Below are 27,809 nucleotides of genomic sequence, written 5' to 3'. Positions count from 1 at the left end.
GGGTGGGGCGCAAAGTCTCCAGAGGTTTCTGTTCAGGTTTCCTAAGTGGGACAGGGGCATTACAGTACTTTGTAGCTACTCACCCAGGATACTCCAGCAATATCCACCAAAAGCCCACAGCATTGACCATGAAGAAACTCCAGAGCGGTGAGTCCATGAGAGGGGCACCACCGCTTGCAGCTTCCCCCAAAACCCCCGCATCATCCTGACTAGGAAATATGTTGTTGGTAGAAACAAGGAACTGCAGATGCAGGTTTAGTAAAAAGGACGTAATGTCTGAAGAAAGCTTCCGACCCGAAACATCACCTATCCATGTTCTCTAGGAATGCCTCCTAACCCACTGAGTTACTCCAGCACTTTGTGTCCTAATATGTTGCTGGTCACTTGGTGATGCTGGGTCTAAATCCTAGAACTCAAATCCGAAGGGCAGTGTATGGGTTGATCGCTGGTCGGCACGGACACGGTGGACTGAATAGTGGGCCGGTGGACTGTGGTTCATGAGGTGCCTCATCACTACCTTCTGAAGGGCAATTAAGTGCACAGACTCACTGGTACAAATACCTAGTTCTTCAAATGTAGCCATACAAGTAGACAGGGTGGTGAAGGAGGCAGTTGGCATGCTTGCCTTCATTGGCCATGGCATTGAGTACAAAAGTTTAGATTTATTTAGTTCAGCGATACAGCGTGGAAACAGGCCCTTCTGCCCGCTGAATCCGTGCTGAGTCACCCCGCACGCTAGTTCTATCCTACACGCTAGGGACAATTTACAGAAGCCAATTAACCTACAAACCTGCACTGGGAGAACGTACAAACTCTGTACGGACAGCACCCGTAGTCAGGTCGAACGCAGGTCTCTGGCGCTGTATGGTAGCAACTCTACCGCTGCGCCACTGTACTGCCCTGGGCGGGATGTCATGTTAGTTCGACCGCAATTTTGCATTACTGCGTGCAGTGCTGATTCATGCTATGGTTGAGCAAGTGATGGCGCAAAAATTTTTTGCAAGAATGTTGTCTAGTCTCGAGGGCTTGAGTTATAAGGAGATATGCAAGGTTGTTGGCAGGACTTCGACGAGAATATTGCCAGGACATGAGTGCCTAAGCCTCGGGGAGAGGTTGAGCAGGCTAGGATATCACGACATCCCACGCTCCAAAGATGTGCAGATTTGTAGGTTATTTGCCTTCTGTAAATTGTCCCAAATGTCCACCGAGTCCGTACCGACCAGCAATTACCCGAACACCAGCACTATCCTCCACACTGGGGGTAATTTACAATTTTTAACCAAGCCAATTAACCTACGTATGTCTTTCGGAATGTGGGAGGAAACTGGAGCACCCGGAGAAAATCCACGCAGGTCACAGGGAGAACGTACAATACAAACTCCGTACTGCCAGCACCCGTAGTCAGGATCGAAACAAAGTCCCTGGCGCTGTGAGGCACCAACTCTACCAACGTGCCTCCTCCTGTGACATTTATTTTGCTCCCAAGGTTTCCTGTGCCTCGCAGCCTAGTTTCTAATTTCCTCTTGACGTAACGACCTCCCGTTCCAACTTCAGACCAGTTGGCGTGCACAGAATCCGTGGGCTGATTTATTACAATGCAATTGATTTTTTTCCTTTGTAAAATTCAAGACATGTTTGAAATTGAAACACATTTCACCAAGCACCTATTCTCTGGATAATGTTACATATCCTAAAGACAGTACAGCACCTGAACATCATCTCTCACTGAACCCGAAGCGTCACCCACTCCTTCTCTCCAGAGATGCTGCCTGACCCGCTGAGCAATTCCAGCGTTTTGTGTTCTACCTTCGATTTAAAACAGCATCTGCAGTTCTTTCCTACACAGGAACAGGCACCTTCAGTCCATAATGTCCATGCCGAAGATGATGCCAAGATCAACTCATCTCATCTGCTTGCACATGATCCATATCCCTCTACATCCATTCCCAGCATTGAAGATGTCATTATCAACGTTGTTCATCCAGCAGCATGGTAATGGGACAGTTTGGTGTAAAAATAGGTTTTCATAACAAGAGGATTTCAGTATAGGAGTAAAGAGGTTCTTCTGCAGTTGTATAGGGCTCTGGTGAGACCACATCTGGAGTATTGTGTACAGTTTTGGTCTCCTAATTTGAGGACATCCTTGTGATTGAGGCAGTGCAGTGTAGGTTCACGAGATTGATCCCTGGGATGGCGGAACTGTCATATGAGGAAAGAATGAAAAGACTAGGCTTGTTTTCACTGGAGTTTAGAAGGATGAGGGGAGATCTTATAGAAACATATACAATTATAAAAGGACTGGACAAGCTAGATGCAGGAAAAATGTTCCCAATGTTGGGCGAGTCCAGAACCAGGGGCTACAGTCTTAGAATAAATGGGAGGCCATTTAAGACTGAGGTGAGAAAACACTTTTTCACCCAGAGAGTTGTGAATTTATGGAATTCCCTGCCACAGCGGGCAGTGGAGACCAAGTCACTGGATGGATTTAAGAGAGAGTTAGATAGAGCTCTTGGGGCTAGTGGAGTCAAGGGATATGGGGAGAAGGCAGGCACGGGTTATTGACAGGGGACGATCAGCCATGATCACAACGAATGTCGGTGCTGGCTCGAAGGGTCGAATGGCCTCCTCCTGCACCTAGTTTCTATGTTTCTATGTAAAATGCCTCGGTTAGATCTGCCATATGTGTATTTACAAAGGAAGGACAGGTCAAAACAAAAGCACCAAACGGTGAAAGACTCTTGTTTAAAAAATATGAGCAGTACGTACATCCTAACATTTGAGTTTAGTTTAGTTTGGGGATAAAAATGTGGAAACAGGCAATTCGGCCCACCGAGTCCATGCTGATCAGCGATCACCCGTACACTAGTTCTATCCTACACACTAGGGACATTCATTTACAGAAACCAATTAATCTACAAGCCTGCACGTTTGTAGAATGTGGGATGAAACCGAGTGGCACATTGCTAGAGTTGCTGCCTCTCAGTGGCAGAGACCCTGGTTTGATCCTGACCGCGGGTGCTGTCTGTGCGGAGTTTGTACATTCTCCCAGTGAGCGCATGTTTTTTTCTCCCGGTGCTCCAGTTAACTTCCACATCCCAAAGACGTGCAGGTTCGTAGGTTTATTGGCTTCTGTAAATTGTCCCGAGTCTAGGGTCGAACTATGAGAGATTGCTGATTGGCACCGACTGGGTGGGCTGAACGGCCTGTTTTCACACTGTATCTCTAAATCAAACTAAACCACCAGAGAAAACCCACGCAGTCACAGGTAGAATGTTCAGACAGCAGCCGTAATCAGGCTGGAAATCAGATTCTGGCATCGTGAAACAGCAGTTCGAAAGGCAAAGGTACTCAAAATTGCTGGGGAAACTCAGCGGGTGCAGCAGCATCTATGGAGCGAAGGAAATAGGCGACGTTTCGGGCCGAAACCCTTCTTCAGCTCGAAAGGCATGTGAGTTTGCAGGTTAAATGGCCCTCTGCAAATTGCCCCTAGTGTGTCAGGTGGAACATAGAACATAGATAACATAGAATTAGTGCGAACAGGTGATCGTTGGACAGCACGGACTCGGTGGGCAGAAGGGCCTCTTCCCATAATGTAACTTCCAATCAATAAAAAACTTCAAATTAGAAAAAAAATCACCTTTATTGCATTATTGTCCTTTGCACAGATTAAATAAAAGCCATCTGTAATTCATTTGTGCATAATCTCTTTACATCTCTTAAGAAAAAAATAATCAGTTATTCTTGAAAATGTTATATACGACTCATTTTAAAACAAAAAGTGCAAATATTCAAGTGAAGAAAGATATAGGATATACAATGATCGGGGTCCCTGGGAGCAAGTGTGGACTCCAAGATTCTATAAAACGGCATAGATTTCATTACCAACCCAGTCCTCAGAGTCACTTAATTTCATCCGCGCAGTCGGTGTGTGGAATCTAAAAATAGACAATACACTTGTGGCTGCAGCATCCTGTCATTCTCTGTAAAGGTCACTGGCAAAATCGCTCAGCTCATAGTCAAGTTATGGTCTTTGTTTGGGAAGGAACTGCAGATTCTGGTTTACGCCGAAGATAGACACAAAAATGCTGGAGTAATTCAGCAGGACAGGCCGCATCTCTGGAGAGAAGGAATGGGTACCGCTGAAGAAGGGTCTCGACCCGAAACGTCACCCATTCCTTCTATCCACAGGTGCTGCCTGTCCCTCTGAGTTGCTCCAGCACTTTGTGTCTGTCTATGGTCTTTGCTTTACTGCTTCCAGTACAATACACAATATGCCTCGAGGCTACTTCTGACAGTCACATGTAATTCAGATGACAAAAACCCAAAATACCATGCCACTACAAATTCTATAAACTGTCTTAATCCCAGATTTAAAACCCCATCTCTAAATGGGTCTATAAAAAAAACTCTACATAAAACAAAACTTTGTTATAATGTTACTGCAAATTAAAAATACTAAAGACTGTTTGTTGCATTGTTGAATAGAGTTAAGGGCCTGTCCCACTGTACGAGGTAATTCAAGAGTTTTCCCCTGATTCGAACTCGGAGAATGTCCGTAGCGGGTCCGTAGGAGTTCGTGGATGTCTCGTAGCGGCTCGTACGGGTAAAAAGTAACCATTTTTTTCATCACGAGTATTTTTTTACTCGTGGACGTGTTGAAAAAACATCACGGGTTTACCAGATTTCCTGAGTACCTACCGTTACTCGTACGAACCGCTGCGGGACATCCACGAACACCTGCGGACATTCTCCAAGTTCGAATCAGGGGAAAACTCGGAAGAACTCTTGAATTACCTCGTACAGTGGGACAGGCCCTTGAAGTGTCGGTCGAGGAAATTGTTTGTCAATTTCAATGCCGTGCCAATTTCAATCCCTTGTCAATTTCAATGCCTTGTTAATTTCAATAGCCTCCACATTGAAACTAGCAGCATGTGTTCTTGAAGACATCATCTATTATAAAGAGGTCTGTAATATCGAGGGTTTATTGTAATAAAATTTAGACTGTTGTTTATCTGACATTTGCACATTTAATAGAAATTAAATGTTTCTCTGTTCAATGTGTGTTGCGGGAACCCACAAATAGCAAATTATTGTGTCAGCTTCCAGCCCATGGTTAATCCTACAGTCTGTGCAAGCACTGGAACAATATCAGTTTAACAACTACAGATTTCAAAGCATCACTGACTGGGTATCATTTTTTGAACAGCAGATGATCAATTCATTTTTTAATTAAGAAATAGTCACAGCGTAAGTTTTTTTTACATGGATCTGGGCTGTAATAATATTGACTAAACATAGTTCAATGGGGTTCAAGCAATAACACTGGGTATAACCAAATCCCAAATCACAGTGTCATTTATTTCCTTGTTGTAGATTCAGACTATTTGGCTTTACAGCACGTGTCTGTGTCAGTACAGGTCCACCACTGATTTTCCACTGAAATTGACAAGGCATAGAAATTGACAAGGCATTGAAATTGACGGCATTGAAATTGCCAAGGTTCCAGAGCCTTTCTGGATTAACTGTTTTTGCTGGAACAACAGAGGTCACGGCCTCTGAGAGGAGTCCACGGATACCGGAACTTGCCGCCGGGGGGGGGGGAGGGGGTGGCGAGATACCGACTCCCAATGTCGGTTATGGGAACAGATCCGCTGGCTCTGGCCGGGTTAGAGTTCCAGAGCCCCGGTCGCAAGGGGGCAAATTCGGCCTGGTGATATGTGCGGAAGTGCCGATGAGGTAGAGGTCGGCCGCCTCACCCAGCCTAAGCACCCCACTTTTGGGGGGACTTCTGCGGAGGGGGGGGGGGGGATTTCAAGTGCGCTCTCGGAATTTTGTACGGATCAAAGGAAGCGCCGGACCGCCAGTTGCCGGAAAATCGGTAGTGGACCCCTCTCCGAATTACCGATCAATTGAGTACAAACCCTTGGTCATCGCGTTGTGGACATAATGTATTGGAGGTGGAATTTGTCCATTGGCATGGACATGACTTTTGCAAATATCACACTCATCTGAACTCGGCAACGCGCATTTTTGGTGGAAGCAAATAGCATGTGGTTTGTGACACAAAGTGCAAGGGGTTATAAAGAACCCTCAGCACATCTGGCCCAGAATTGGCCTCTCCACACAGTATGAAACTTAAAGTAATTGAGAGAAAATGCTAGTAAAATGAAATGCTCCACATCGCTGCAAATGAGGTGCCAAATTCATGTGCAGAATTCATTTGCACAACTAGGTTCATTTTACAGCTAGCCACCACTGTGTAACGAGGGATTAACTTTTAACCCAGTCTGATGACCCCAAATGGCGTCTGTCCACTTCCCTCCACAGATGCTGCCTGTCCCGCTGAGTTCCTCCAGCACTCTGCATTTTGTTCAAGATTCCAGCATCTTACCGAATAGTGCAAGGCCTGCATAGAGTGGGTGTGGAGGGGATGTTTCCACTGGTGGGAGAGTCTCGCACCAGAGGCCGCCACAACATTGTGCGCCCAACACTTCAATGGTTCTATATGATCACGTGTACCAAGGTGCAGTGAGGTTCTTTCTTTGCATACAGATCAGGAAGATTACTGCCACGAACAGAAGATGGAGAGTGATAGTGGAAGGGCATTGTAGAAGCTGGATGTCTGGAGTCGGAATAAGAGCGTGTCGTCCAGCTGATAGCTATCACGCGTTGCAATCTTCGTGACTCGTAAAATAAATTAGTCGTCAGTAATAATGGACTGTTCTGTTCCACGCATTGCTGGGCACTCAGGCATGTGATGGCTGGTGACTATGAGCGAGTGTTTTGAATGCTGAGACATCGGGCGCTTCTTGGTAAGTGAGTAAAAGCGTAAATCACACGCACTTCAGACGATCGCGAGCGACAAAGAAAAGCCGAGTCGGAGGTATTCAGTTGCAACGTCCTTCCGTGATTGGGAACCGCACACGCAGTTTGTTCGAGGAGCTGTGAAGCGAAGAATGTACGGTGCAGGAATTTAAAAAAAACACCACTGATTTATCTGGCTCAGGTAGAATAGTCAGTCGACACTCGGGAAGCAGGGCAGGAGGAGAGTATACAGAGCATTGATCATAGAACTATCTGTACAGGGTAGATACAGTGCAAGTTTAACAGTACTCTATACCCTCTGGGGCGGGTACACCGGTCTTGAAGGCGCGGGTCGAGGGGGCGGTGGCCTGGAATTAAAGCAATGGAAAGAAGAGGTTTCAGTAGAATCAGCATACATTTATTGCAATGCTCAGATTTGTTCGATTGTTGGAATAGATCAATTGTTCAGCTTAAAACGAGCGCCGCAAAGTGCCGGAGTAACTCAGCGGGTGATAAGGAAGCCACGTACCTGGATGGCGAAAGCTGTGATGGTCTAGCTATGTATGTTGGCACTGCTGTTCTTGTTGGACCAACCTGCTGACAAGAAAATAAAATCAATGAACGAACTAGATTGAGTCATAGAGTCATCGAGTGATACAGCGTGGAAGCATGCCCTTCGGCCCAACTTGCCCACACCGACCAACATGTCCCATCTGCACTAGTCCCACCTGCCAGCATTTGGCCCATGTCCCTCCAAACCTGTCCTATCCATGTTCCTGTCTAATTGTTTCTTATATGTTGGGATAGTCCCTGCCTCAACTACCTCCTCTGGTAGCTCGTTACATACACCCACCACCCTTTGTGTGAAAAAGTTACCCCTCAATAGACAATAGGTGCAGGGGTAGGCCATTTGGACCTTCGAGCCATCACCGCCATTCAATGTGATCATGGCTGATCATCCCCAATCAGTACCCCGTTCCTGCCTTCTCCCCATATCCCCTGACGCCGCTATTTTTAAGAACCCTATCTAGCTCTCTCTTGAAAGCATCCAACCTGCCTCCTTTAAGGCAAAGAATTCCACAGATTCACCACTCTCTGTAAGAAAAAGTGTTTCCTCGTCTCCGTTCTAAATGGCTTACTCCTTATTCTTAAACTGTGGTCCCTGGTTCTGGACTCCCCCAACATCGGGAACATGTTTCCTGCCTCTAGCGTGTCCAAACCTTTAACAATCTTACATGTTTCAATGAGATCTCCTCTCATCCTTCTGAACTCTAGAATGTACAAGTCCAGCTGCTCCATTCTCTCAGCATATGACAGTCCCGCCATCCCGGGAATTAACCTTGTGAACCTACGATGCACTCCCTCAATAGCAAGAATGTCCCTCAGATTCCTATTAAATCTTATCTCCTTCATCTTAAACTTATGTCCTCTGGTTCTCGAATTATTTTATACCCCTCTATAAGATCACCCCTCAGCCTCTTGCGCTCCAAGGAATAGAGTCCTATCCTGCTCAACCTCTCCCTATAGCTCAGACCCTCGAGTACTGGCAAAACATCGTAAATCTTCTCTAAACCCTTTCCAGCTTGACAATTTTTTGACTCAGGACTGCAACATGCAAACAAAAATCACTCCCAGTAATCTTATATCATAGAGGTGTACAATATCATGAGATGAATAGATCGGAAAAACGCAGAGTCTCTTGCCTGAGTAGGGGAATCGAGAACCAGAGAACATAGGTTTAAGGTGAGGGGGGAAAGATTTAATAGGAACTGGAGGGGCAACGTTTTACACAAATGGTTGTGAGTGTATGGAACGAACTGCCAGAGGTGGGTAGTTGAGGCAGGTACTATCACGACTTATACGAAAAATTTCGACAGGTACGCGGGTAGGACAGGTTTAGTGGGATATGGGTCAAATGCAGGCAGATTTAAATATAAGGGGAAAGTATACGTTAAATTGCGGTGGAATCTTTGGGTCCAAGTCCATAGCTCCCTGTAAGTGGTAATACAAGTAGATAGAGTGGTAGAGAAGGTGTAGGGTATGCGCGCCTTCATTATTCGGGGCATTAAGTATAAGAGTCAGGAAGTCATGATGCAGCTACATAGGACGTGGGTTGGTCTGCATTTGGAATATAGCGTGCAGTTCTGGATACCTCATTACAGGAAGAAGTCGAGGCTTTGGAGAGATTGCAGAGGATGTTCACCAGAAAGCTGCAGTTCCCAGTTTCTACACTTAACCAGAATGCTGCCTGGATTACATGAAATTAGCTGTAATGAGATGGTGAACAAACTTGGATCCTTTTCTCTGGATCTCTGGAGGTTGTGGGGAGAGCTGATAGAAGTATATTAAATAGTAAACTCTCGTTATAATGGGCCACAGGGAGGGAGAATTAGTGTATGTTACAGTAGACCCTTGTTATAACAGACCATGTGGTGGAAACTGGTGTCAGTATAGTAAACCCTTGTTACAATGGACAATGGCGGTGGGGATTGGTGTGTGTTACTGTAATCTCTTGTTATAATGGGCCATGGGGGTGGGGGAGGGGTGTGTGTTACAGTAAACCCTTGTTATAATGGGCCATTGGGGGGGATGGTGTGTGTTACAGTAGACCCTTGTTATAATGGACCGGGGGGGGGGGGGGGCGTTTAATTGCATGTGTTACCGTTGTAATGGACACTGGGGGAATGGTGCCGTTCATGCCAATTGCCCGCTATAACCGAGTAAGGGTTTTTCTCCATTGGCATCAGTGGGTTGTAGCGCTGGTCAGAATCCTGGAGCCTCGTCACTGCGAGCCCAGCGGGACATCTATCACCACAGGGAGCGCAGTGGGCGCAAGAAGGCCACCTGGCATTACCTTGACCGCCGTTGCTTCTGCTGCTGGTTCCCACAGTCAGAGACTGAGAGCAAAACAGGCGGTGTAACAGGGTGTGGACACCCTGTCCCGCTCTAACTGAGACTCCCACGACCAAAGTGCCCGCACAGAGTTCAAGGTGAAAGGCCATCCACCTTCAACTAACTCCATTTCTCATTCTGAAGACACTAACCTGTTGAGTGTACAAGGTTCTTAACAACTATAAAAAGATTTTTGTTACTGCAAGGTAAAAATACTAAAGGCTGTTTAATACATTGTTTAATAGTTAAGTGCTGATCAAAGTCATGCCCAATTTCAATGCCTTGTCATTTTCTATGGCCTTGTTAATTTCAATGTCCTTGTCACCGTCAATGGCTTGTCAATTTCAATATCCTTGTCACCGTCAATGCCTTGTCAATTTCAATGGCCTTGACAATTTCAATGGCCTTGTCAATTTCAACGGCCTTGTCAATTTCAACGGCCTTGTCAATTTCAACGGCCTTGACAATTTCAACGGCCTTGTCCAATTTCAACGCTCTTGTCAATTTCAACGCTCTTGTCAATTTCAACGCTCTTGTCAATTTCAATATCCTTGTCACCGTCAATACCTTGTCAATTTCAATGACCTTGTCAATTTCAATGTCCTTGACAATTTCAACGGCCGTGTCAATTTCAATGGCCGTGTCAATTTCAATGGCCTTGTCAATTTCAATGGCCTTGTCACCGTCAATGCCTTGCCAATTTCAATGACCTTGGCAATAGGCTTGTCAATTCCTATGGTCTCGTCAATTTCAATGACCTCCACAGTGTCTTCTTAAAGAAACCACTATAACCATAATCCATTATAAAGAGGTTTGTGATAATGAGGGTTTACCGCACTGGAAGTGACAGTGCATTATACTTGGTCTTTGATATTCAGTTCTATTACGTTTAACATTAGTGGCCAGGGATAAATATCTAGGCAGAGGTTAGCTGATTGGATGCACAATAGACGAGCAGGCACAGTAACAGCATCGTACAATTCCTCCTGAGGGTATTGTTACAAGATTTTCTTCCATCTGCCCAAAGGCATTCAAATTTTTTTTGGCTCTGACAGCCACCCGCATGGCACCATGTAGATGCTGTGACTGTTAAAGGTGAACTCATGGACCATTAGCAGCACGCAAAATTGATTCAAAGCAGCAAAGCACAAAACAAATGCAGATGCTTCAAATCTGGAATAGAAGCAGAAAAGGCCGGCATTTACTCATCAGGGCTGTCAGAAACAATTCAGATGAAGGGCCATGGACCCAAAATATTATTTCTGTTCCGCCCTTCACGTCTGGCTTTGGCAATTTTCTGCTTTTATCTGAGATTCAAACTTTTGTACAAAACACAAAGTTCTCCGAATTTGCCTGCCTTGTAAAAGGGCAAATGGAAATCGTAAAGTAATCAAACGGTTAAAAGGTTACAGGGCACGTGTGATGCTGCCATGAACATTGGATTGAGTTGTGTTTGTTGCTCTGTGTCTGTGGGAGGTGCATGATTGGGCACTGTTGTTAGATCATTCTGAAGAAAGGAATGCTGAGGTCCCAGTGTGAAATCTGCTGTAGAGTCATAGTAAACAGAGTGATACAGCGTGGAAACAGGCCTTCCGCCCAACCTGCCCACGTCCCGGCTACAGTAGTCCCACCTGTCTGCGTTTGGCCCATGTCCCTCCAAACCTGTCCTACCGATATACCTGTCCAACTGTTTCTTCAATGCTGGGATAGTCACTGCCTTAATTACCTCTTCTGGCAGCTCGTTCTGTACACTCAAGCTGCACCCTTTCTGCAGCCTTTGTGTGAAAAAGTGTGAAAAAGTCACCCCTCACCTTTCCCCTTCACCTTAAACCTTAGGGCTAATAATGCAAAAACTACAAAGGGAAAAACTTTCTAAAGATCATATCTATCTTTGTTCGGGGAACAGTCTAGTTTAACTGTTCGCAATGACTGTTCTATTTGAGGCTCTTTAAATAAATCCTTGGATTTCCTTATCTGATCTTTGTGGTGTGTTTTAAAGTTTTCAATAACAGCCTCAGCTGTTGGGTAGGGACACAGTCGTCAAATATCTTTCAAGTACATTCATCTCCAGTATTTGTCAGCCCCACACTGTGAACAATTGCAATGAAATGGTTCTTTATGATTACGTGTACCAAGGTACAGTGGAATTATTTTCTTTGCATACAGATCTGTAAGTATTGCCGTGCATAGGTCATAAGGAACAGGAGTAGAATTTGGCCCATCAAGTCTACTCTGCAATTCATTAACAGCTGATCTATCTCTCCCTTCTAACCATTCTCCTGCCTTCGCCCAATAACCTCTGACACCTGTACTATTCCTGAATCTATCTATCTCTGCCTTAAAAATATCCACTGACTTGGCCTCCACAGCCTTCTGTGGCAAAGACTTCCACAGATTCACCACCGTCTGACTAAAGAAATGTCTCCTCACCTCCTTCCTAAAAGAACGTCCTTTAATTCAGAGGCTCTCCCACTGATGGAATCATCCTCTCCACATCCAGAACGTTCTCCCCTTAGCCCGATTAAGTACAGAATCAGCCCACTGAGTCCAAATACAAGGGTCGCCAAGGTTGGTCACCATTTTCAAAGTCCCAGCTACAGCCACAAAGGCCTGTTGCAGTCGTTGCAATTGCATCCGCAAAAAAAAGAATTAGTTTAAAAAAATGTAGTTAGAAAGGAAATGCACTTCACGCCGAATTTGACAGAGATTTTTATCACGCCCCATGTGTAAATGTGGCCTGCTTCTACTTGATAATAAATGCAGCTAAATGTTTGACGGGTCCATTTCAAGGCAAATTTCCACATAGAATGCAGGGGAACTTTGTGCATGTTTTTTTTTTAAACAAAGTTTCCACCTCCCTGCAGCAACATTTCATAAAAAGCCAAAGCAGGCGGGCGGTACATCAGCTCTGCGAACATCCCACGAGCTTTCCCTGAGGATTCATGAAGACAAATTACCTGTTGGTCTGGCAAGAACTGGACCTGGTGTTTTTAAAATAAAAAAATATTATTGCTACACCTCAAAGAGCAAAACAACAAGTCCTAAAACATCCAAGGGGGAGTGATGGAGTAGGGTTGCCAATTTTCTCACTCCCAAATAAGGGACAAAAGGTCAAAATCAGGGACAAATTCCCGACGGCAATTCGTTGACCGACTCGACCGTGGCTGCAGGTGAATGATGAGCTGGCCCGGGTGCTGGACTGCACACAAAGACCAGCCGGCGGGCCAGCTGAGGAGTTTTGGCCTGGGCCGCAAAGTTCGGCACCCCATCCAACTCATGAACCGATGATCGGCCATCAGAAGGAGGGGTGGTGGTGACAGCGGTAAGCAAAGGTCCGAAGGTCGGACAGCCCTACTGAGACCACACCTGGAGTATTGTGTACAGTTTTGGTCTCCAAATTTGAGGAAGGACATTCTTGCTATTGAGGGGGTGCAGCGTAGGTTCACAAGGTTAATTCCTGCGATGGCGGGACTGTCATATGTTGATAGAATGGAGCAGCTGGGCTTGTATATTCTGGAATTTAGAAGTATGTGAGTGGATGTTATTGAAACATATAAAATTATTAAAGGTTTGGACACGCTAGAGGTAGGAAACATGTCCCGATGTTGGGGGAGTCCAGAACCAGGGGCCACAGTTTAAGAATAAGGGGTGGGCCATTTAGAACGGAGATGAGGAAAAACGTTTTCACACAGAGAGTTGTGAATCTGGAATTCTCTGTCTCAGAAGGCAGTGGAAGCCAATTCTCTGGATGCTTTCTAGACTTTCGAGAGAGAGTTAGGTAGATCTCTTAATGGTAGCAGAGGCAGGGGATATGACGGGAAGGCAGGAACGGGGTACTGATTGTGGATGATCAGCCATGATCATATTGAATGGCGGTGCTGGCTCGAAGGACCGAATGGCCTGCTCCTGCACCTGCTGCTGCCGACTGACGGGGCCACGGGCGAGGTGCTGCTGTTGCACTACGTCGGGACGGGAAAGGTGGGACCAGGCGTGGCGCTCTGACCAGACAGTCCCCTCGACACGAGTAGTAGCAGTCAAATACGGGACAAGGGCGGTCCCGTATAGGACAAACCCAATATTCGGGATGTCCCGGCTAATACATAGAAACATAGAAATTAGGTGCAGGAGTAGGCCATTCGGCCCTTCGAGCCTGCACCGCCATTCAATATGATCATGGCTGATCATCCAACTCAGTATCCCGTACCTGCCTTCTCTCCATACCCTCTGATCCCCTTAGCCACAAGGGCCACATCTAACTCCCTCTTAAATATAGCCAATGAACTGGCCTCGACTACCCTCTGTGGCAGAGAGTTCCAGAGATTCACCACTCTCTGTGTGAAAAAGGTTCTTCTCATCTTGGTTTTAAAGGATTTCCCCCTTATCCTTAAGCTGTGACCCCTTGTCCTGGACTTCCCCAACATCGGGAGCAATCTTCCTGCATCTAGCCTGTCCAACCCCTTAAGATACGGGACAGTTGGCAACCCTCATGATGGAAAGGTCCAACGCTGAACTCACCTCTCCCCTCCCTAAGCGTAGTAAACGTCCTGCAGTTATACTTTGTTACATATCACCACATCATGAGCAATGGAACCACATGGAATTAAATGAGCAGGCAAAACAGATTGGAGACGAGAGGTCACATTACTCATGTTGATTTGTTAGTTGGTGGGGAAGGGAGGTGAGGAGTTTGAATGGGAAATCTTTTTGAGACAATGTTTTGTTTAGTTTTGTGTGGATTTACAGCACGGAAGTTGGCCCCTACGGCTGCCAGCGTCCACACCGAGCGGTCCACCCGCTCACACTAGTCCTCTGACATCCCATTTTCTCATCCACTCCTGACACACAAGGGACAGGTTACGGAGGCCAGTCAACCTACAAACCCGCACGCCTTTGGGATGTGGTAGGAAACCGGAGCACCCGGAGGAAACCCACGTGGTCACAGGGGGGTTGGGATGGCACAGTGGCACAGCGGTAGAGTTGCTGCCTCACAGTGCCAGAGACCCGGGTTCGATCTGACTGTGGATGCTCTCTGAATGGAGCTTGTACGTTCTCCCCGTGACCATGTGGGTTTTCTCCAGGTGCTCTGTTTATCTCCAAAATTCAAAAGATGTGGGGGTGTGTAGGTTAATTTGCTCCTGTAAACTGCCCCCTAGTGTGGAGGAGAGGATAGATTGTCGTTCGGCGTGGACGTTGGGCCGTAGAATGGCCTATTTACAGAAACAGGCCCTTCAGCCCAGCTTGTCCATGCTGACCAAGATGCCTCATCCCTGCTTGTCCCACCTGCATGCATTCAACCCATACCCCTCTAAACCTTTCCTGTAAGAAGCACTTGTCACTGTAAGGATAAGGGGGAAGTCTTTTAGGACTGAGATGAGAAAAATATTTTTCACACACAGAGTGGTGAATCTGTGGAATTCTCTGCCACAGAATGTAGTTGAGGCCAGTTCATTGGCTATATTTAAGAGGGAGTTAGATGTGGCCCTTGTGGCTAAGGGGATAAGGGGGTATGGAGAGAAGGCAGGTACGGGATACTGAGTTGGATGATCAGCCATGATCATATTGAATGGCGGTGCAGACTCGAAGGGCCGAATGGCCTACTCCTGCACCTATTTTCTATGTTTCTATGTCCAAATGCCTTTTAAATGCTGTTGTAGTCATTCCACTTGTACTACCCGGTACATATTCACCAATTGGTAGCACACACGCCCCACAGTTCCCAGCTGTGCCTCTGCGTAGCCCTGCTCAGGGGCACACCATTGACTTCAAGAGAATGAGTTGTCGAGGCAGAGTGTAGCACTTTCATGTGAAGAAGTAATGCATTTAACCTTGCTGACGGTGCATGAATTTCTAGGCAACACCAGGATATTTTTTTATATAAGTAAGAAGGAACTGCAGATGCTGGTTTGCACCAAAAACAGACGCAAACTGCTGGAGTAGCTCAGCGGGTCAGGCAGGATCTCTCTTTGGAGTAACTCAGTGGGTCAGGCAACATCACTTTGGAGTAACTCAGCAGGTCAGGCAGCACAGGGAGATGAGTTACTCCAGCATTTTGTGTCTACGTTTTAAATATGATGCCTTCAACCTGCTGAGACAGAGAGACCCGGGCACAAGGGCAGAAGATCTTTGTGCACAACTCCCCTTCAATGCTGCACCCCGTCACCATCATTGCTGAGGAAGAGGTTCTCTCTCAGTCTTGCAAACAGGGGCTGGCAGGCAGATGGGAAATTAACGTTAACACGACACGCTCCAGACCCAGCCACAAAGCCGTCGGTCGAGTCGAGTCTGAAGAAGGGTCTCGACCCAAATCGTCACCCATTCCTTCTCTCTAGAGGTGCTGCCTGTCCCACTAAGTTACTCCAGCATTGTGAGTCTGTCCACAAAGGCACAGATAATTCTCAGAGGCCAGAGTTTAAAAGCGATTCTTGCTGTCTCATCTCCCAGGCAGTGTTTCCCGTTAACATCAGAAGGGTAGGGCGGCACGGTGGCGCAGCGGTAGAGTTGCTGCCTTACAGCGCTTGAAGCATCGCAGACCCGTGTTCGATCCCGACTACGGGTGCTTGTCTGTACGGTGTCTGTATGTTCTCCCCGTGACCTGCGTGTGTTTTCTAGTTTCTTCCCACACTCCAATGACGTACAGGTATGTAGGTTAATTGGCTTGGTAAATGTTAAAATTGGCACAAGTATGTGTAGGTTAGTGTTAATGTGCGGGGATCGCTGGTCTGCATGGACTCGGTGGGCTGAAGGGCCTGTTTCCGCGCTGTATCTCAAAATTACGCTAAACTAAACAGATAGCAAAGTAAATGTGTGTAGCATTTCACTCACCCCTTCCTTAGCCGAACTGTTCGAAGCACCGCCTGGCCCTGCCGAGCTTTCAGGTCTAAGACACAAAAGGTGAGACTAAACAACCTGATCAACTTCTGAGGGCAAGTTATTCTCATAAATTAAATAAGGTAGCTAATCTCTGACCAGTCTATAGCTGGTGAGAGGACGGCTCAGTTGCCCGATAACAGGTGGGAAGAAACTGTCCCTGAATCTGGAGGTGTGCGTTTTCACACTTCTGTACCTCTTGCCTGATGGGCGAGGGGAGAAGAGGGAGAGGCCGGGGATTATGCTGCTGGCCTTGCCGAGGCAGCGTGAGGTGTAGATGAGCAGAAGTGATCATTTCACACCAAACATACTGATTGATCAGTTACTCGTAGATGTTCAATTCATAGGGTCCTAGAGCCATACAGGATGGAAACAGGCCCTTCGGCCCAACTTGCCCCTGCTGACCAAGATTTTTCTGCAGTTGTATAGGGCTCTGGTGAGACCACATCTGGAGTATTGTGTCCAGTTTTGGTCTCCTAATTTGAGGAAGGACATCCTTGTGATTGAAGCAGTGCAGCGTAGGATCACGAGATTGATCCCTGGGATGGCGGGACTGTCATATGAGGAAAGGTTGAAAAGACTAGGCTTGTATTCACTGGAGTTTAGAAGGATGAGGGGGAATCTTATAGAAACATATAAAATTATAAAAGGACTGGACAAGCAAGATGCAGGAAAAATATTCCCAATGTTGGGCGAGTCCACAATCAGGGGCCATTTAAGACTGAGGTGAGAAAAAACTTTTTCACCCAGAGAGTTGTGAATTTGTGGAATTCCCGGCCACAGAGGGCAGTGGAGGCCAAGTCACTGGATTGATTTAAGAGAGAGTTAGATAGAGCTCTAGGGGCTAGTGGAGTCAAGGGATATGGGTAGAAGGCAGGCACGGGTTATTGATTGGGGACGATCAGCCATGATCACAATGAATGGCGGTGCTAGCTCGAAGGGCCGAATGGCCTCCTCCTGCACCTATTACAGATTACAATCATTCATTACAGGTTTATTTAATGAACCTAAATTAAATTCCCCCCCCCCCCCAGCCGTCGAGGGTGAAAAAAAGAATAAGACATTTACTTGTGTCGTTGCGAGCTTTGTCTTCGATGGAATCTTCGTTTCAGCTCATTCCTATTGACAAATACGTATACTGCCAGGATAATGAGTGGCACGACCAACAGGAAGAAAATCAGCAAACCATCCCGTAGCGAGGTGTCGTTTTCTGGTAGAAACGGAGAGAGAGAGAGAGAGAGATACTTAGTTTGCAGAGATTAATAACATTGTTCAAGAAGGGACTCGACCCGAAATATTTCTTTGCTCCACAGATGCTGCCTCACCCACTGAGTTTCTCCAGCATTTTTGTCTACCTTCGATTGTTCCAGCATCTGCAGTTCCTTCTAAAACAATTGTTCAAGACTGTGATCTGTTGGAATTGCTATTGAGGGAGTGCAGCGTAGGTTTACAAGGTTAATTCCCGGGATGGCGGGACAGTCATATGCTGAGAGAATGGAGCAGCTGGGCTAGTACACTCTGGAGTTTAGAAGGATGAGAGGGAATCTCATTGAAACATATAAGATTGTTAAGGGCTTGGACACGCTAGAGGCAGGAAACATGTTCCCGATGTTGGGGGAGTCCAAGAATAAGGAGTAAGCCATTTAGAACGGAGACGAGGAAACACTTTTTCTCACAGAGAGTGGTGAGTCTGTGGAATTCTCTGCCTCAGAGGGCGGTGGAAGCAGGTTCTCTAGATGCTTTCAAGAGAGTTAGATAGGGCTCTTAAAAATAGCGGATTCAGGGGATATGGGGAGAAGGCAGGAACGGGGTACTGATTGGGGATGATCAGCCATGATCACATTGAATAAGGTAGCTAATCTCTGACCAGTCTATAGCTGGTGAGAGGACGGCTCAGTTGCCCGATAACAGGTGGGAAGAAATTGGCTGGCTGGAAGGGCCAAATGGCCTACTCCTGCACCTATTGTCTATTGGAAGTGGTAGCTGAAGAAGGGTCTTAACTTGAAACGCCACCTATTCCTTCTCTCCAGAGATGCTGTCTGACCCGCTGAGTTACTCCAGCATTTTTGGTCTATCTAGGTGGTGGTAGTGTTGGATTTCGATCCTTTAAGTGACGCAGATAAGCCTGTAGTAAAGATGGACACAAAATGCTGGAGTAACTCAGCGGGACAGGCAGCATCTCTGGAGAGAAGGAATGGGTCAAGTTTCGGGTCTTCAGACTTTGGACGGGTAAGGTGTGCAAATGACAGATCAAAGGAGACGATGATCAAGGAAACGTAGAACGGTTCATTGTTAGCGGAAGAGAAGTTGACAATGATGCATTCAATCAGTACAATTATTCAGGCGGATAGTGAAGCGAGTCGGCGAACTAGGATGGGGGGGGGGGGGGGGGGACAGAGAGACAGGGTTACTTAAAGTGAAGATAAATCAATATTCATACCGCTGGGTGCAGGAAGGAACTGCAGATGCTGGTTTACACTGAAGATAGACACAAAAAGCTGGAGAAAATCAGCAGGTCAGGCAGCATCTCTGGAGAGAAGGAATGGGTGACGTTTTGTGCTGTTCACCCATTCAAACGGAGGAAGGGTCTCGACCCGAAACGTCACCCACTCCTTCGCTCCAGAGATGCTGCCTGTCCTGCTGAGTTACTCCAGCATTTTGTGTCTATCCCCACAAGTTTGGAAGCTGCCCAAGCCTTTAGCAATCAGGATTGGACACAAAATGCTGGAATAACTCAGCGGGTCTGATCTGCTGAGTTACTCTAGCTTTTTGTGTCTATCTTCGGTGTAAACCAGCATCTGCAGTCCCTTCCTACACAAACAGACTAAATAAAGTCTAAAGTGAATAAGCCAGCATTTGCAGTTCCTTTTTTATTACACAGCAATCTGGAATCATCTACAGTGTTTCTAAGATGAAAATGTGTGTGTGGTGTTATATTTCCACATAATTTGTTTAATAGATTAATCCACTGCTTTGGATTTGGATTCAAATTTGAAAGTTCAGCGTAGGTTAACCAGGTTAATTCCCGGGATGGCGGGACAGACATATGATGAAAGAATGGTTCGACTGGGCTTGTATTCACTGGAATTTGGAAGGTTGAGAGGGGATCTCATAGAAACATATAAAACTCTTACGGGATTGGACAGGTTAGATGCAGGAAAAAAATGGTCCCCATGTTGGAGGAGTCCAGAACCAGGGGTCATACACAATTTAAGAATAAGGGGAAGGCCATTTAAGACTGAGATGAGGAAAAACCTTTTCATCCAGAGAGTTGTGGAATTCCCTGCCACAGAAGGCAGTGGAGGCCAATTCACTGGATGTTTTCAAGAGAGAGTTAGATATAGCTCTTAGGGCTACTGATTCTGAATGATCAGCCACGACCATATTGAATGGTGCTGGCTCAAAGGGCTGAATGGCCTGCTACTGAACCTGTTTTCTATGTTTCTAAGAAACACAGGAACAGAGTACTGATTCTGGATGATCAGCAGCGATCATATTGAATGGTGGTGCTCGATCGAAGGGCTGAATGGCCTGCTGCTACACCTATTTTCTATGTTTGTAAAGCTGGCGATAAGGTGATAAGCTCTCAGTTACCATCGTAGGTTGGTCCACTGTCGGTGCTTCCACCGTTCCCAGTTTTGGCGCAGTTGGGGGGCGCCCAGCCTTTCGCACAGTGGCAGTTCTTATTGTTGTTGCACACCTGCAAAAAAGCAACAAAACACAGCTCACTCTCTCTGGGCTACGGTCCAGCAAGACCTTTTGTACGTGAAAGGGTCTCCGAACAACAGCAAGGTCATAGAATGATACAATGTGGAAACAGGCCCTTCAGCCCAACTTGCCCACACCGGCCAACATGTCCCAGCCACACTAGTCCCACCTGCCTGCAATTGGTCCACATCCCTCCAAACCTGTCCTATCCATGTACTTGTCTAACCTTTTCTTTAACGTTGGGATAGTCCCAGCCTCAACTACCTCCTCTGGCAGTTTGTTCCATACACCCTTTGTATGAAAAAGTTACCCCTCAGATTCCTATTAAATCTTTTCCCCTTCACCTTAAACCTATGTCCTCTGGTCCTCGATTCACCCTCTCTAGGTAAGAGACTCTATGCATCTACCTGATCCATTCCTCTCATGATTTTATACACCTCCATAAGATCACCCCCTCATCCTGCTGTGCCCCAAGGAATAGATCTGAGGCCAAGTCAGTGGATATTTTTAAGGCAGAGATAGATTCTTGATTAGTACGGGTGTCAGGGGTTATGGGGGAAGGCAGGAGAATGGGGTTACGAGGGAGAGAGAGATCAGCCATGATTGAATGGTGGAGTAGACTTGATGGGCCGAATGGCCTAATTCTGCTCCTATGAGATGTGCAGGGCAACTTTTTTTTTTTTTTTTCTTTTACACACGTGAACGCATCATATTCAGCAATATCCGCACATCATTTACTGGAGTAACAGCTGGAGTAACAGCTATTGGAGGGATTGATTCAGGCAAGAGTTCCTACTTACACCGTGGCCGTTGCATTTCACCGCTACATCGCAATCGTAGTCCAAGACAGAGACGTCCACGCACGTGAAATCCTTGCAGACCTGCGGCACAACGAAACGAAGGTTAGCTGGAGAGGAGGCAGCGGAAAGGTCGGTGCGGCGGTCAGTGATGGCGCCGAGCGACGGACACGTGGAAGTGAGGACGCCGCTGCCGAGGAACGGAACAAAGGAGGACCCAGCGTGGCGGGAGGGGACTGCCGTGAGGGAGGTGTGGGGTGGACACTTATCCTCTTTTCCCCCAGGGTGGAAATATCAAAGACTTGAAGGCACAGAAAGGACGTAAATCACCATGCCCGATATTGTAATCTAGAAGTACAAAGTGCAGTGAAGAAAATGCACTTCAAAATCAAGAACCAGAGGACATAGGTTTAAGATGAGAGAAGCAAGATTTAATAGGAACCGATCCAACATCTTGTTCCACATTGAGGGTGGTGGGCATATGGATTGAACTGCCGCAGGAGGTAGTTGAGGAAGGTACTGTAACAACATTTAAACGGCATTCGGATGGGCACATGATAGGAAAGATTGATAGGGATCTTGGCCAAACGTGGGCAGGTGGGTCTAGTGTAGGTGGGGCACCTTGGTCAGCATGGACAAGTTTAGTTCCGTTTCAGTTCCGTTACGTTTATTGTCACGTGTACAGAGGCACAGTGCAAAGCTTTTTTGTTGCGTGCTAACCAGTCAGCGGGAAGACAACACACGATTACAATCGAGCCATTCACAGTGCACAGATACATGATAAGGGAATCATAATTAGTGCTGAAGGAGTAGAGATGGAGCGATTGTAATGAGTTAGGCTAAAGGGCCAGTTTCAATGCTGCATGATAAGACTCAAAGTGGTCTTTGAGTGATGGAGCTTCGCTTCCCATCTTGGTGGGATGTGGAGGAAGGAACAGCAGGTGCTGGTTTACACCGAAGATCGACGCAAAATGCTGGAGTAACTCAGCGGATCAGGCAGCATCTCCGGATAGAAAGAATGGGTGATGTTTCAGGTCAAGACCCTTCTTCAAAGTGCAGACATTAGTCCGAAGAAGGGTCTCGACCCGAAACGTCACCCATTCCTTCTCTCCATAGATGCTGCCTGTCCTGCTGAGTGATTGCAGCATTTTGTATCTATCTTCGGTGGGATGTGGTTCAGCTTGCAGATAGTGCAGTAGCTACAATGTAGGGTCAGCAAGGAGAAGGTTCACGGGGCATTGGGTTCATTCCACTGAACCTGGTCAGCAGCATTCCCTCAACGTACAAGAGTAGTTACTGCAGCACAATCTGATGCAGCGTCGACAATCTCCTGCCGAGCTCCTCTTTTATGGGTGTAGCTCGTGTACGATGGGCCAATAAACCTAAGTTTAACACCACAACCTCAGCAGTTCTCTTGAGACAGAGCGATTGCAAAGAGACCATGTGCGAAGAGGTTAACTCTCACCCTTTCTGCCATTTGCATGTTGAGTTTAGTTTAGCTTAGTGATACAGCACGGAAACAGGCACCTCGGCTCACCGCATCCGCATCGACCATCGATCCGCGCAGATAAAGGGCCTGTCCTACTTGGTGATTTTGCCTGCGTCATATCAGGGTCGTCGAAAGATTTTGAACATTTCAAAGAAACAGCGGCGCCAAAAAAGTGGTTGTGACACTTGAAAAAACACCGCGCGTTATATGTCAACACGTCATGTCATCACATATGTCATCACGCCACATCATACATCATCACGCTGCATCATCGCCGAGTCATACATCATCACGCCGCGTATTTTTCGGTGACATGATACGTCTGTCAACTATGCCACAGTCGCCAAAAAAAGTCGCCATGTGGGACAGCCCCTTAACACTATCCTACGCACACTATGGATAATTTACAATTTTACTGAAAGCCAATAAACCTACAAACCTGTGGGTCTTTGGAGTGTGGGAGGAAACCAGAGATCTGGGAGAAAACCCACGCAGGTCACGTACAGGGGAGAACGTGCAAACTCCGTACAGACAGCACCCATGGTCAGGATGAAATCCGGGTCTCTGGTGCTGTAAGGCAGCGACTCTACCACTACGCCACCTGGCTAGCAACCAGATTGTACATCTCCAGAGGAACCCAACATAGCGCCAAGACAATCCCTCACCTAACTTAGGGTGGCACGGTGGCGCAGCGGTAGAGTTGCTGCCGTACAACGGCAGTAAACCTGGGTTCGATCCTGACTACGGGTGCTGTCCATACAGAGCTTGTACCTTCTCCCCGTGACCGCCTGGGTTTTCTGCGAGATCTTCACATTCCGAAAAGGTACAGGTTTGTAGATTACTTGGTGTAATATAAAGGGTGAAAATTTATCCCTAGTGTGTGCGGGGTAGTGTTAATGTGGGGGGGGGGGGAGGGGATCGCTGGTCGGCGTGGACCCGGTGGACCGAAGGGCCTGTTCCTTAAACGAAACTTCCAGAATGGCAGGCATACGAGAAGACCATTGACGTGAGATGCTGCCCAGGCTGTGACCGTACCTTGCCCGCGTCACACCGGGTGCCAGGGCTGACCATGCCCGGGTCGGGAACGTCCGTGCCCAACCTGAAGTCCACTCCCCAGCAGATGGTGCCGTCAATGGGCGTGTTGATGACGGAGGGGCGAATGCCGAAGACCAGCACAGAGTCCACGTTCTCACACTGCAGCTTCCCACACATGGAGTTCCTGGAGAGGCAACAGCAGTGATGGGAGACGTTACAACACAACACAGCGCAGGAACATTCACCCCACAATGTCTGTACTGGCCATCATGCCAAAACCAACTCTCACCGCCTGCACTTAACCCATAGCCCTCCATTCCCTGCATATCCATGTGCCTGTCCAAAAGTAAACACCACTTCCGTATCTGCCTCCACCAGCACCCCCTGACAGTGCATTATATGGTCATAAGATCATAAGTGATAGGAGTAGAATTAGGCCATTCAGCCCATCAAGGCTACTCCACCGTTCTATTATGGCCGATCCATCTCTCCCTCCGAACCCCATTCTCCTGCCTTCTCCCCTACAACTTCTGACGCCCGTACTAATCAAGAATCTATCTATCTCTGCCTTAAAAATATCCACTGCCTTGGCTTCCACAGCCTTCTGTGGCAAAGAATTACACCCTCTGATTAAAGAAATGTTTTCTCATCTCCTTCCTAAAAGAACGTCCTTTAATTCTGAGGCTATGACCTCTAGCCCTAGCCTCTCCCACTAGTGGAAACATCCTCTCCACATCCACTCTATCCAGGCCTTTCACTATTTTCTATGTTTCAATGAGGTCACCCCTCAACCTTCTAAACTCCAGTGAGTACAGGCCAAGTGCCGGACAAACGCTCATCATAGGCTAACCTATGCTTCTTCCCCACAGCCATCAGGCTATTAAACTCGGCATCAAACAAACTCTGAACAGCCTATTGCACTTTATCTGTTTATTTATGTGTGTATATATATGGTATTTGCTATTTAGACACACTGAACTGTTCTGTATTTATGCTTACTATGTTCAAGAAGGAACTGCAGATGCTGGAAAATCTAATGTAGACAAAAATGCTGGAGAAACTCAGCGGGTGCGGCAGCATCTATGGACCGAAGGAAATAGGCAACGTTTCGGGCCCATACCCTTCTTTAGACTGATACCTATTATGCTTACTATATTCTGTTGTGCTGCAGGAAGCAAGAATTTCATTGTCCTATTTTGGACATATGGCAATAAACTCTCTTGACTTGACTTGACTTGAACCCACTCATTCCTGGAATCATTCTTGTAAACCTCCTCTGGACCCTCTCCAGAGCCAGCACATCCTTCCTCAGACATGGTGCCCAAAATTGCTCACAATATTCCAAATGCGGCCTGACCAGCGCCTTATAGAGCCTCACATTCCAGGCACCCACCACCCTCTTTGGAAAAATAAACTTGCTCCGCACATCTCCTTTACACTTTTCCCCTATCACCTTATAGCTGTTCCCTCTAGTATTTATTTTGTCCATCCTGGAAAACAGTCTAAGCCTCTCGTAATTTTATATACTTCTATTTAATCTCTCCACAACCTCCGGCATTCCAGAGAAAACATTTCACGTCTGTCAAACCTCTCCCCGTAACCAATATCCTCCAATCCAGGCATCAATCTGTTACACCTCCTCCACTCCCTTTCCAAAGCATCCATATTCTTCCTGTAATCGGGCGACCAGAACTGCAATTAATACTCATAGAGACATAGGTGCACGGAGAAGGCCATTCGAGCCAGCCCCACCATTCAATATGATCATGGCTGATCATCCACAATTAGTATCTCGTTCCTGCTTTCTCCCCATACCCCTTGATTCCGTTAGCCCGAAGAGCTATATCGTACTCCCTCTTGAATTGGCCTCCACTGCCTTCTGTGGCAGAGAATTCCACAGATTCACAACTCTCTGGGTGAAAAAGCTTCACTCCAAATGCAACCAAACCAAAGGTCTATAAAGCTGTATTAAAATGTGAAAGACATGAGCGACATGGGCCAAAACATGAGGGTTAACCCAGAGCACCAGTGAGTGAATGTCGTTACTCTATCTCCTAAGTTTGCTACCAGCTGATTCTGCTGAATTTTATTCTTCTCAGAGTGGGGTTTAGGTTAATTAAACTCCACATAAGACTTGCTCAGAACACCATTGCTCAGTCCGCCTTGACCTACGCGATCTCCCGGTTGCCAAACACTTTCATTCCCCTTCCCACTCCCACACTCTTGACCTTTCTGTCCTGGGCCTCCTCCACTGTCATGGCCCGTTCTCACGGTGCGACCTGACCCAAGACTTAACAAGAGTTTAACATCTGGGAACCTCCTGCGATAACAGTACGGCGTTCGTGGACCACCGAGGACCTCCGTGGCGCTATCGTGTAACTTTGTAAGGTCGGGAGAAAATTCAAACATTTTTGAATTTCTCCAAGAGTGACTTGAGCACTTTTTTGGTGAGCGTTGCAACATTGTATGAAGCAGATGCCAGTGCGATACCCGTGCGATATCCGTAATGACTCTTGCGGGTACCGTGGGAACTCCTGCGAACGGTACACCCGGAAGCTTGACAGAGGGGACATAAGGTGAGTAATAGGTATTAAAGGGGGCTTGGGGTGTGGAGGAAGGGAAGGGTGGGGGGGGGGGGGGGGGGGGGGGGGGGTGCTCGGGGTGATTACAATGCTCTCTGGGGTGCGGGAAGAAGGGTCTCGAAAAGCAACTCGCCGCTTTGCTCTTAAGACAATTTGCTTGGATTTGAATCTCCCCGCAGTACAAGGAAGTAGAGGCAAGGTTGCGCCGTGTGTTGGAAGGAACTGCAGATGCTGCTTTAACCCGAAGATAGACACAAAAAAACTGGAGCACTTCATCGGGTCAAGCAGCATCTCTGGAGAGAATGAATAGGTGACGTTTCGGCTCGAGAGTTTCGGGTCTGAAGAAGGGTCTCCCAACCCGAAACGTCACCTATTCATTCTCTCCAGAGATGCTGCTTGACCCGATGAAGTGCTCCAGTTTTTTGTGTCTATCTTCGGGTTAAAGCAGCATCTGCAGTTCCTTCCAACACACGGCGCAACCTTGCCTCTACTTCCTTGTACTGCGGGGAGATTCAAATCCAAGCAAATTGTCTTAAGAGCAAAGCGGCGAGTTGCTTTTCGAGACCCTTCTTCCCGCACCCCAGAGAGCATTGTAATCACCCAGAGCAGGCCCCACCCCCCCCCCCCCCCCCACCCTTCCATTCCTCCACACCCCAAGCCCCCTTTAATACCTATTACTCACCTTATGTCCCCTCTGTCAAGCTTCCGGGTTTACCGTTCGCAGGAGTTCCCACGGTACCCGCAAGAGTCATTACGGATATCGCACGGGTATCGCACTGGCATCTGCTTCATACAATGTTGCAACGCTCACCAAAAAGTGCTCAAGTCACTCTTGGAGAAATTCAAAAATGTTTGAATTTTCTCCCGACCGTACAAAGTTACACGATAGCGCCACGGAGGTCCTCGGTGGTCCACGAATGCCGTACTGTTATCGCAGGAGGTTCCCACGATGTCAAACTCTTGTTAGGTCTTGGGTCAGGTCGCACCGTGAGAAAGCCCTTTCAGAGTGAGGCCCAGTGCAAAATGGAGGAACAGCATCACATAGTTCGCTTGGGCAGCTTACACCCCAACGGTATGAACATTGACGTCTCCAACATCAAGTAGCCCTTGCACCCCCTCTCTCTCCGTCCCTCCCCCACCCTAGTCCTTGTACTAGTTTCACTGTCATCCTGCAGTTTCCCTGTCTGCATAACTCATTATCACCTTCCCCAAAGCCAACAATGGAGCATTGTGGGCTCCGCCTTACCTTGATTATCATCGCTGGCTTTTTGCATATCATTCATTAATATGTTCGACGTACCTTTTCATATCTCTCGGTTACCTCTCCACTGACTCTCAGACTGAAGAAGATCTCGACCCAAAACGTCACCTATTCCTTTCCTCCAGAGATTCTGCCTGACCCGCTGAGTTACTCCAGCTTTTAGTGTCTATCTTTGGTGTAAACCAGCATCTGCAGTTCTTTACACCTCATAAGACTTTATTCCTTGGATAGAGGGAGGCTGAGGAACGAACTTGTACACGCGCAGAGAATCATGAGGTGAATATTTAGGGCGAATGAACAGTGCCTTTTACCCAGTGTTGGGGAACATAGGTTTAAGATGAGAGGTGCAAGCCTTAATAGGAATCTGAGGGGCA

General features: G+C 47.1%; 1 protein-coding gene across 4 annotated transcripts in view; it reads right to left on the bottom strand.

The window, feature by feature from the left end:
* Nucleotides 1–5,189: 5,189 nt before the first annotated feature.
* adam9 (ADAM metallopeptidase domain 9) overlaps nucleotides 5,190–27,809 on the bottom strand; it is an 85,334-nt gene continuing 62,714 nt past the window's right edge. Inside the window, exons 16-23 of one of the 4 annotated variants that reach the window (XM_033013994.1) lie at nucleotides 23,593–23,776; nucleotides 21,072–21,152; nucleotides 20,158–20,263; nucleotides 17,632–17,773; nucleotides 16,519–16,573; nucleotides 12,654–12,677; nucleotides 7,334–7,401; nucleotides 5,190–7,172 (exon numbers count right to left, since the gene is read on the bottom strand). In XM_033013994.1, the coding sequence (XP_032869885.1) occupies nucleotides 7,115–7,172; nucleotides 7,334–7,401; nucleotides 12,654–12,677; nucleotides 16,519–16,573; nucleotides 17,632–17,773; nucleotides 20,158–20,263; nucleotides 21,072–21,152; nucleotides 23,593–23,776 (718 nt within the window). In that variant the 3' untranslated portion in view covers nucleotides 5,190–7,114. The remainder of the gene's footprint in view (nucleotides 7,173–7,333; nucleotides 7,402–12,653; nucleotides 12,678–16,518; nucleotides 16,574–17,631; nucleotides 17,774–20,157; nucleotides 20,264–21,071; nucleotides 21,153–23,592; nucleotides 23,777–27,809) is intronic. The other 3 variants (XM_033013995.1, XM_033013996.1, XM_033013997.1) reach the window with 3 other exon arrangements.

The sequence above is a fragment of the Amblyraja radiata genome, chromosome 39, assembly GCF_010909765.2.
Source record: "Amblyraja radiata isolate CabotCenter1 chromosome 39, sAmbRad1.1.pri, whole genome shotgun sequence".
NCBI classification, from domain to species: Eukaryota; Metazoa; Chordata; class Chondrichthyes; order Rajiformes; family Rajidae; genus Amblyraja; species Amblyraja radiata.
The sequence above is the reverse complement of the archived record's forward strand: the minus strand, read 5'-3'. Positions and strand labels throughout refer to the sequence as shown.